At 54.0% G+C, this 10,410-nt stretch overlaps 1 protein-coding gene across 1 annotated transcript in view; it reads right to left on the bottom strand.

Annotated features, from left to right (window-relative positions):
* Positions 1-698: 698 nt before the first annotated feature.
* Positions 699-10,410, bottom strand: part of NXN (nucleoredoxin) — a 179,566-nt gene continuing 169,854 nt past the window's right edge. Inside the window, exons 4-6 of the mRNA XM_044675599.1 lie at positions 8,706-8,885; positions 7,238-7,362; positions 699-1,531 (exon numbers count right to left, since the gene is read on the bottom strand). Of these exons, the coding sequence (XP_044531534.1) occupies positions 1,349-1,531; positions 7,238-7,362; positions 8,706-8,885 (488 nt within the window). The 3' untranslated portion in view covers positions 699-1,348. The remainder of the gene's footprint in view (positions 1,532-7,237; positions 7,363-8,705; positions 8,886-10,410) is intronic.

The raw sequence follows: 10,410 nt of genomic DNA, 5'->3' as shown, positions 1-10,410 counted from the left end.
TCACTAGCTGTGCGTCCTGGGCTAAGTCCCTCCGCCTCTGTGGACCTCCGTTTCCTCCCGTTAGGTCGGGGGCCATGCTAGATCCGTTCAGGAAAGGGTTATTGTGTCTTGTGCTTTTCATCTTGTGAGAGCCGAGCGGCCCAGGCTCACACGGGCACCCGGATGGGGGTCTCCAATGCCATCTGAGCAGGGGGATGGTGTCTGTGTGTGTGGGGGGGCAGCATTTTTCGACCAAGGGACCAAGGACAGTTCACATAACCAAAGGCTGCATAACTATGAGGTGGGCCCTGTGTGGGCAGCCTGGGGAAGCGCAGAAGGGAGAAGCTCTCCTCTTGGTTTCCTTGCAACGACTTTCAGCGCCCCACCGGCCATGACAAAGGCCTCTTTTTGGCTTTGGAGAATTCTCTCAAGAGCCCAAAAATTGCTAACGACTTTCTTTTTCTTTCTTTTTTTGTTTAAACCCTTCCCTTCCATCTTAAAATCAATACTGTGTATTGGCTCCAAGGCAGAAGAGCTAGGCCATGAGGGTTAAGTGACTTGCCCAGGGTCACACAGCTAGGAAGTGTCTGAGGCCAGATTCGAACCCAGGATCTCCTGACTCCAGACCTGGGAGTCTATCCAGCGAGCCACCTCACTGTCCCCTACTTTCTGTCTTAATATCAATTCTAAGACAGAAAAGCAACAAGGGCTAGGCCATCAAGATTAAGTGACTTGCCCAGGGTCACATTGCTAGGAAGTGTTTGAGGTCACATTTGAACCCAGATCCTCCAGACTGCAGGCCTGACACTTTACCCACCAAGTTACCTAGCTAGCTGCCCCTACTTTCTTTTTCTTTAGCCAAGAGCCAAGGACACCTATTGAGGGGCACCAACCACCACCCTTCTGTTTCCTGAAGTGTCCTGTGTGCGAGTATTCATGAGTGTGAGTATGGAGAGGGGAGTAACCCTGAAGATTTGTAAAGGCCCAAAGGATCAAGAAAAGATGTGGAGAAACTGAGAACCAAGTGAAATGGCTGCTTGCTGCCTAACGCGGGGGAAGGATCTCCTTGCCAGGGTTTCCCCATGAGCCAGGGACGCGCACGTCCTGGTGACACAATCCCAGTTAGCCCGGCTACACATCTCCGGGAAGCTCAGGCAGCCTCCGGGACACGGTGGAAGGAGGCCCCCCTGAGGGAGCTGGCGAGAAGGAGTGAACTCAGAAAGAAAAGGCACCACCAAGAGGTCAGCCATCAGGGTTGAGTGAGCGTATCAGAAACGCAGCCGGGAAATCCCAGGACAGAGAGGAAAAGGGGGAGGAGGCGGCGGCGGCGGCCGAGTCTTGGAGAACGTCCGAGGAGGCCACGGTCCCATTAGATGGGCTCTGGTTTTAGCTTTTCTGCTAGGAAGTCGTTCACAAAGGCCTCCACAATGCCGGGGGTGATCTCCTCCACATCCATCACGTACTTGGCTCGGGCTGACATGTCCAGGATGGTGAGCAGTGGGGCAGCCTCAGGCAGGTTGGTGTAATCTCTCAGCGAGTCTGTCATGTCGTCCTGGAAAAGCCACCAGAAGGGAGAGAAAACCAGCCAGGATGAGTGGAAGTAGCCCGGGGCCCCCGATCAGTACAAAACGGATGGCTCGCTCTTCACTGGCTAGTGTGCCCGTGAACACCCCCCCACCCCCATTGAACCCTTTTCATCAGGACACGATCAGTTCCCAGATCTGCCAGGCAGGGAATGGGCTGGGGGCTAGCAGGGAGGCTGGTTGGCCTCTCTAGGCTTAGCCTGGCCTGGCTGTCCGGTAGCCTTTCGGGTCCTAAGATGAGTCACCTTTTATACTGGGGCTCTAACAATATTATTACTGCAATGGTGCTGACCATTCCAGCTTCGGTCCGGTCCATTTGGGTCCTCTTGTTGTACAGTCTGCCCTTAATCGTGTGTAGCAACATGGCGGACCGTCTGTGACCAAGATGCCTTTGGCTCTAAACAATTTGTTATCTGGGAGGCCCTCGGGGAAGGGGGGTCAGAAAGAAGTCAGCTCTGCTCCAGGGGGGGCTCTGAGCCAGTCTAAGAGGGAGTGGGACACCTTATGGTCCAGGGAGGACAATATCCTCCCCCGGGCGGAGGCTTTAGCTTGGGTTTGAGGTAGATCCCTCTGCTGGGAGACACAGACAGCCAAATTAAGAAATGCAGGAATGGATTTTGGGCACAGGACTGTAGACTTCGGGCAATTTAGATCCTAGATTTAGGTCATCAGAGGCCATCCAGGAGATAAGGAAACTGAGACCTGAAGAGATTAAATGGCTCATCCAGGGTCACACAGGTAGTAAACATTAGAGGCAGGATTGGAACCCAGGCCCTCTGATGCCAGGGCCTGGGTAGACGTTGTCTACATATGTGGCCTGGGATAGTTTCACCACTGTTATTGCTGAGTCATTTTTTTTTCAGTTATGGCCAACTCTTTGCGGACCCCATTGGGGGTTTCCTTGGCAAAGATACTGGAGTAGTTTGCCATCTCTTTCTCCAGTTCATTTTACAGATTGGGAAACTGAGGCAAATGTGGTTAAATGATGTGTCTGGAGTCACACAGTTAGTAAGTGTCTGAGGCCAGATTTGAACACAGGAAGACGCGTCTTCTTGACCCCAGGCCTGGCACTCTGTCCACCTAGTTGCCCCAGATTCATATAAAGTACGCTTTTATAGACCTCTAAGGTATCCTGGCAGAAGACCTTCACCCACCATCTCCTCTGTCTCCATTACCCAGCTATAATAATTTTAATTTAGAGTAATTTAAACTCTAGGGAATAGACCAGAGGCAGAAAAAAGAAAAATTTGTCCATTGAAGGTGGTAGTGAATTGAATGCATAGCTGACTTTGAGGAGAAAATATCCTTCTTTCAAAGGGTGGGTGAGGCTCTCAGGAGCTCAGTCCCAGGCATTCTGCTCAGTTTCTGCATCGAGCCCTGGCTCTCTTATACATGATAGCATTCTCTCTCTCTCTCTCTTTCCCTCTTCCCTCTGTGTCTGTCTGTCTGTCTGTCCTCCCTCTGTCTCTCTCTCTTTGTCTCTGTCTCTGTCTTCTCCCTCTCTCTGTCTCTCTCTCCCCTCTGTGGCTGTCTGTCTCTCCTCCGTCTCTGTGTCTTTCTCTGTGTCTCTCTTTGTCTCTGTCTTCTCTTTTCCCTTTGTGTCTGTCTGTCTTTCCTCTGTTTGTCTCTCTTTTCTCCCTCTCTCTGTCTCTGTCTGTCTCTGCCTCTGCGACTCTCTCCATCAGCTCTTCCCACCCATCCTGTACTGACAGAGTGACAAGAGATCACAAGAGAATGTGTGTTGAGTGCGAGGAGAGCCGGGGCAACGGCTAGTCTTCGATGGAGGGAATATCTCAATAAACCATTCCAGGGGAGCCTGGCGAGCTCTTGTCGCCGTCAGAGATCCAGACGAGGAAGTCTAGCTGTTAAACGAGCTGATCCCTCACTGGCACTGGGTAAATGGTTTAGACTTTAGGGATTAAAACAACCCAAACTCAAGCCCAGGGTGAGAAGCAAACACCCAGCCCAGATCTTGTCCAGGCAGTTTGCTGAGCAGACAAAGGCAAAAGGAAAGGCGCCTTTGCATGGGGCTATCCCTATTTTCTGGCAGAAAGGGATGACTTCTTCCTGTCCAAGATGGTAGCACCCAGCAAGGGTTCTTCTCTTTGCTGTGGGAAGAACTGGGTCATGTGTGAGGGCAGATCCAGTGAACTCAGCCACAAAGCTGAGCCTGCAAAAATAAGGTCAGCAGGGATGAAGTGGCCCCTCATAATCAACCAGGTAAAGAGAGTTCCTACGGGAAAAGGGGCAGAAGGAGACGGATGGCAGGGATGGACAGTGCAGAGAGCACCGTCTCCAGAGGCAAAGGACCCGAGTACAAACGATGCCTCTGATGCTTTGTGACCAAGACACCTGACTTCCCTGTGCCTCGGTTTGCTCATTTGTAAAATGAGGAGGCTGGATTATGTCACTCTCCTACTCCATAAACGCCAATGGCTTCCTGTTGCCTCTAAGATAATCTAGTCATTCTTCTGTTTAAAGTCCTTCACTGCCTGGCCCTGACTATCTCGGAAGCCTCACTGGACATTCCTTCCCATTGTGTGCTTCACAGTCCAGTTCTGTTCCATGGCGGGTCTCCAGCCCCCATGCCCAGGATGCCCTTCTTCCTTTGCTCGCTGGCTTGCACCCACCAAAACCTGAGGGCCTTCCTGCTTCCCGCAGCTTGTGCCCTCCCTCCCAAAGCCCTTGCTATTGAACTACTTTATCTGGGTTCTCCTTCTGCTTATTCTCCGCTGCCTTCTCTAGTGACTCGTCTTAGAGAGTTAAGCATGATTTTATTTGCCATCTCTGAGTAGTCAGTGCCTAGCATAGGGCCTTGCATAGAGCAGGCAGTTAAATGTTTGTTGATTGCCTGACCGATGGCCGACTGGCCTCTGAGGACTCTTCCATTCAGCTCGTTCTTCTTTTGGCCCGAGCCGTGCCCAGGGTTTCACGGGTCCAAAGACCATAATATCTTCTGAGCTCCAAGGCAGGCTGCCCGGCCTGAGAAAGCACCCGCTTTTGTACGTCTGGGCGAAAAATCGATTTTCTTTTCTTGAAACTAGGGACTGTCCAAGAAAACCTGGACCCTGTCCACGTGCGGGGGACCCAGGCGGCAGCATTTACGGCCGGCACGAGGACGCCAGAACCCTCTGCGGGTCCTCTGCGGTCTCTGCTCTCGCGATTGGCCACGACGTCGCAGGAACCTGTCTCCCTCCTGCCTCCTGTTCCCGGGCTCTTTAAAAATATGCCACCAGATAAAGAGTATGGCGTTTAATCCATTCAAGCTGGCCTCCACCAGGCTCTTTGTGTGGGGCCAAAGGCAGAGGGCCCTTTGGAACCGCCTTTGTTTCCCCTGCAACCTCGGGGCTGAGCAGGGGCACCGGGGCCTGCCGAAGGGGCCCAGATGGGCTTAGCCACAGAGGCTATTGAGGAGGTGATGAATGGGTGATTCAGGGTGTTCAGCCATTCTTTCCTGCCGCTCCCGCTCGCCTGGGACCGAGCTCAGCTGGGGGCTGGAAATGAATCCGCGGCAGACCTCCAGCTGCAGCCGGACCCAGGGCGCAGGCGCGCACCCGCGGGAGGGGGCGACTTTTCAGAATCTGCCTGCCAATAAGAGGCTTACAGATGGACTGCGCGTGGGCAGATGCCCCGGGGGAGGGGCCGGGAGCCCCTGCGCGCTTCTCGGCCATTTTGCTAGGAGGTCCGCCATTTCTGAGGGAGCGAGCCTGGGCGTCCCTCCCGAGGGACCAGCTGCCGCTCCTCGCCTGCCTGCCCGCCCGCCCGAGCGCGGCAGGGGACGGGCGTCCGCTCACAGGGAGACGCTGACTTATTTATGAAACTGGCATTTCCGTAGGCTTTGGGCAAAACCACTCCTCAGGAAAGCTGCGCCCCCTCCGATGGGGAGCCGCTGTGTGGGCTGGGCATGAAGTAAAACCCATCCTGAAAGGCCGAGCTGGCCACGCAGAGGATTGGGGTGCTGGAGGTTTTAGAGCCTGGGAAGGGCACCAGGGAGAAGAGGCCTCCCCCAGGGGGAGCGTCTGGAGCCCTGAGGGAAAGCCCCAATCCCGGACAGCCTCCCCGATGGGCCCTGGGAAGCAAAACCCCCAAATTTGAGCCGCGAGCATCAGCGACTTGTGTCTAAGCTCCTAACGGCCCTCACTCAGCCTCCACTGTCTCTGGGACCAAAAGCAATTGTCCGATGGCCTGATGGGATAATCGTCTCTTCCCCCCAGTATCTGTCAAGAAGGGTACGAGACTTTACCCTCTGAAGGGGGGGCAGGAGAGAAAATTCCCCCATCAGGCTGGAGTGCCAAGAAGGAACATGGAGGATGCGTTTCCTGCCCTCCTGATACCCTCCCCAGGGAGGGTCCCCCGTGAGCTTTGCTCAGCCCACATGGCAGACCTGAGAGCCCCAGGGATGTAGGTGACCTTCACGATGGCTTTTCCATTTCCCAAGTGCTCTGCCCTTCTGTTTTTACCAAAAAGAACCCCATTTTCACGGGATTTTCACTGCTGGCATATTCATTTCACTGTGGCATGGTAGAAAGGGGCCATATTGGGTGTCATGGCTCTGTGATGTGATACCTTAATGGGAAAGTCACTTCACTTCTCTCAGCCTCAGTCTCCTCATCTCTAAAGTGAGGGTGTTGGACATGGATGGCCTCTTCCAGCTTTTAGTCAATGATCCCATCAACTACCAATTCAATGTCCAAGTCTTTCTGTGTTTTTTGTAACCCTTACCTTCTAGCAACATCTCTAAGACAGAAGGACAAGGGATAGGCAAACAGGGTTAAGAGACTTGCCTAGGGTCACACACCTAGGAAGTGTCGGGCAGGATTTGAACCCAGGTCCTTCTGACTCCAGGCCTGGCATTCTAGCCACTGTGCCACCTAGCCGTCCTTTGAGGCATTAGACTTAAACCTAATATCTCTAGGCTTGACTGAGATGGGGGAAAAGATCTGGAGTCAAAGGACCTGGGTTCAAATTCTGCCTGACACTACCTCTGTGACAATGGGCAAGTCCCTTCACCATTCTTGGCTGGAATCTCCCTATCTGTAAAATAAAGGCATTGGATGGATGGCGGGTCCCTGAGACCCCTCCCAGGTCTATATTTATGATCCTTTATAATGAGAACATTATGAGCCACAAAGGTGCCTATAGGAGGGATTCTGAAATTCTCTTTCAAGTGATCTGGATCTTTACTTCTATTTCTTTCTTCACAGCACTATAGATTTGGATAGGGAAGGCAGCTTAGAGGCCAACAAGTCCGTCCCCCTCCTTATATAGACAATCCACAGAGGACAAGGAACTTGCCCAAGGTTACCATCAGAAATAGGATTTGACACTCTTCTGCCTTGGAGCCAATACACAGTATTGACTCCAACACGGAAGGTGAAGGTTTAAAAAAAAAAAAAGAAATAGGATTTGAACCCAGGCCCTGGGACTCTGCAGCCAACGTTCTGTGCCACTGTAAGTTCAGAAGCACAGCTAGGACACGTTTCTTCTAATGCTAACCCCGGAGAGCTCTTCCCTTCTCGTTCCTGCGGGACACTGGCCCTTTCTGATCTGCCCCTTGCCACGTCTATTCAAGAGGGAAATGGTGAGGAGAGGGCAGGACCCACGTCTCCCTCTCTGGGGGGCAGCCACCCTTCCATCAGGGAGCCCGTGGCCCTGGGTGCCCGCTCCTCGCTCACCTCTCCTGCCACGAAGAACAGAAGCGGGGCCTCCTCCTCTTTGGCTTTGTACTTGGCAATGATTTTCTCTGCAATCGGCTGGATGAGCTGCTTGGCAGCGTCGGATTCGCCATCATCCTCAGAGTCTGCAGGGGGAGAAGAGAAGAGAAGAGAGGGGAGGGAGGCTGGTTTTTCAAAAAGAGACCAAGTGGTACTTGCCAGCAGCTTGTCGGTCAGTGGGGCAGGAGACAGAGCAGGGGGACTCTGGACTGCTCCTGGCAAGCGATGCCACCTCTCTGGAGGAAGAGAGCCGAAGGGAGATCTTGGCGCTGGGGGCTCCTTGGGAGGGATCTTCTCGTAGAAGAAGGCCCCCCTACCCCACTGCTGGACCTTAGGAACTCCTCACCCCTCCTGGCACATACCCTAACTCCTGCCTTCTAGGAGCCTCTGGAGGACCTTCCCTGCCCCTTCTAACCACCACCTGGTGAGCCACTAGACTGGCTTCCCCCGAGCCTTCTGCGCATTCTCACTGTACAAGATATTGTATTAACGGGCACCGGCCCTGGGCTGGATGTACAGCGGCAGGCCCTGGATTCAGGGATGGGCCACAAGCGTGACTGTGGGAGAGAAAAAGGGAAGGCCAGCTCTGGGAGGTCCTGGGTTCAAATCTGGCCTCAGACACTCCCTAGCTGTGTGACCTGGGCAAGTCCTTTAACCCCCGTTGCCTAGCCCTTATTACTCTTCTGTCTTGGAACTGATACCCAGTCTTGAGTCTAAGATAGGTAGAGGTTTAAAAAAGAAAAGAAAAAGGAATTGGGGAGTCCCTTTGTGGCTGTGTGGACTCCAAAGGGGGTGCTCAGGAAAAGGCATCCAGAGAGAGATTTAAGACAAAATCTATGACGGTTTCTCTCTCCTCTCTAGCACGGCTGAACACAGGAGAACTTTGCTTCCTGGGTCATGGAGTGCTTAACTTATTTCCCTTGAATTCCTGGGTCTGGGGGAGGAATCCCCCTGGAGTGCTTCCCCAAAGGAAGAAGAGCTTGGGAGGTCTCTCTCCGTCTCAGGAGCCCCCCGGGAGCCTGGCAGGCTTCCGTCATCCCCACGTGGGGCTGTGTCTTGCCCAGCTCAGCTCATCCTGACACCAAAGCTTTAGGCAGAGCTGCCCTCTAGGTCCCAGAGACCCCCCCTTTGGCCCCCCAGATGGCGGGGGTGCACGAGCCTGCCTCCTCTGAGCAAGGCTTCTGTCAGTTATCCGGGGTCGGCAGCCCCAGCCTGCCCCACTCTCAGCTGGAAGTCAATGGGCACAAGGGAGGGGGCCAGGCAGGGGTCCTGCAGGGAGGACAGCCATGAATAAACCATTGGGGTCAAAAGCGAAGCCGTGGGGAAGAGACAAAGGCGTCAGGGCTGGCATTGTCGGGGACAGAAAGGGGCTGTCAGGACGGGGCCTCCCCGCCCTCCTCCCCGCCGGGGCCCCAGCCGGGCTCCCTACCTACAAAGAGGACGAGGCACGGGCCCTCGTTGAGCTGCACGGCGTTGGAGTCGGACAGCTCCAGCACGGGCTTGGGGTGCCACGGGAACTCCCGGCAGTCCTCGTCATTCAGCACCTCCACCCGCCCCTGCCGGGTGATCAGCTCTCCCTTGGGGTCCAGCACGATGAGGGTGGGGATGCCTGCGAGGAATGAGAAGACACAAAGACGGGCTAGTGTGCAGCTCTGGCCGGCAGGGAGCCGAGCCAGGTGGAAGACGTCAGGCTGCCCATTCCACGGACTGACCCTGCACCCCAGCAAGGCCCCGAGGACCCCGGCCTTGCTCTCAGCGAGACCGCAGCTAAGAAGAATCAGGAGAGAACAAGAGCTTCCCACCAAAAGGAGCCGGCGGCTGGGCTTGGGCCACCCCTGGCCTGATTAAAACTAGCCTTTCAATACCATTTTAGGGGGGCAGCTGGGTAGCACAGTGGCTAGAGAGCCAGGTTCAAATCCAGCCTCAAGACACTTCCTAGTGGTATGACCATGAGCAAGTCACTTAACTCCCTAGTCCTTACCGCTCTTCTGATTCACAGAAGACACCAAGACAGGAGGTAGAGGTTTAGAAAGATGGGCACAGAGCCTGGCACAGAGCAGGCACCCTGACGGATTACTTGTGAAGTTTCTGGCTCCTGGCCTCAGTCCTGTGGCCCAGGGCAAGGTCCAAAGCTAACGGCATCCCCTTTTCTCAGCAAAGGGCTCCCTGTGGCCGGCCAGGAACGCAGTGACGTGTGATGCTGCTGCTGAATCCATCACCCCAGCTTTGGGCATCAATGTCGCTGCTCGGGTAGGGGCAGGGGCCGCCTGTCAAATTCTTCTCTCTCCCCCTCCTCTGCCCTTTTGGGGCTCTGGACTCAGGACCCCTGCTGTCTTGTGGGGAGAAAGACCCGGGGAAAATGCTTCCTTAAGGCCACCCCATGGAGCTTTAAAGTTCTCCATGAAAACTGAGCTCAGACCTCCTCCTGGGCACAGGCTCCCTCCGCAATCACTCGCCCTCTTCTTGCCTCTTCCTAGGGCTCCTGCCAACAGTGTTAGTGACAGAAGTGGTCCCCATTCAGCCGCTTTGCAGGCCAACAACCCACTTTTTGAGGGGCTCCCTGAGACAGGTATCACCCAGACACTCGTCCCGCCTGCCTGCCAGCTCCTGGCTGAGAGGACTAGCATTTCATGGGGGCCGGGGAAATCCGGGGTGGTTTAATATTTATAGATTTCCAGTCTTTTGCTGGGTAATTTGGCCCCTTGTGTCACGTCTCTGTGGGGATAGAGCCAAAATGTTAAAAAAGGCCACTCTGGTGTTCTGTAACTCACCAAAACAGCAGGCCCTGCCCCCTGTTTTCAGTCTTCAAAGAGAACAAATGCAGAAATTATGTTCACACTTATTAGGAGAAGTAGATGAATCCAATAAGGGACTAACCTGTGAGGGAAATGTGTTACTGAGGGTGGCTGTCTCCTAACATATCCCACGTGCATTAAATGAGATTTTGTGAACTTTGCGGTGTCTTCTGTGTTGAATCCAACATGTTTGCTAAACAACAAACTTCTAAGCTTTTCTCTTTCTTTCACTTCCTTCCTTCTCTTCCTTCTCTTCCTTCCTTCCTTCTCTTCCTTCCTTCCTTCCTTCCTTCCTTCCTTCCTTCCTTCCTTCCTTCCTTCCTTCCTTCTCTTCCCTTC

The sequence above is a fragment of the Gracilinanus agilis genome, chromosome 4, assembly GCF_016433145.1.
Source record: "Gracilinanus agilis isolate LMUSP501 chromosome 4, AgileGrace, whole genome shotgun sequence".
NCBI lineage: Eukaryota > Metazoa > Chordata > Mammalia > Didelphimorphia > Didelphidae > Gracilinanus > Gracilinanus agilis.
Note: the sequence above shows the minus strand (reverse complement) of the source record. Positions and strands in the feature narration are given on the sequence as shown.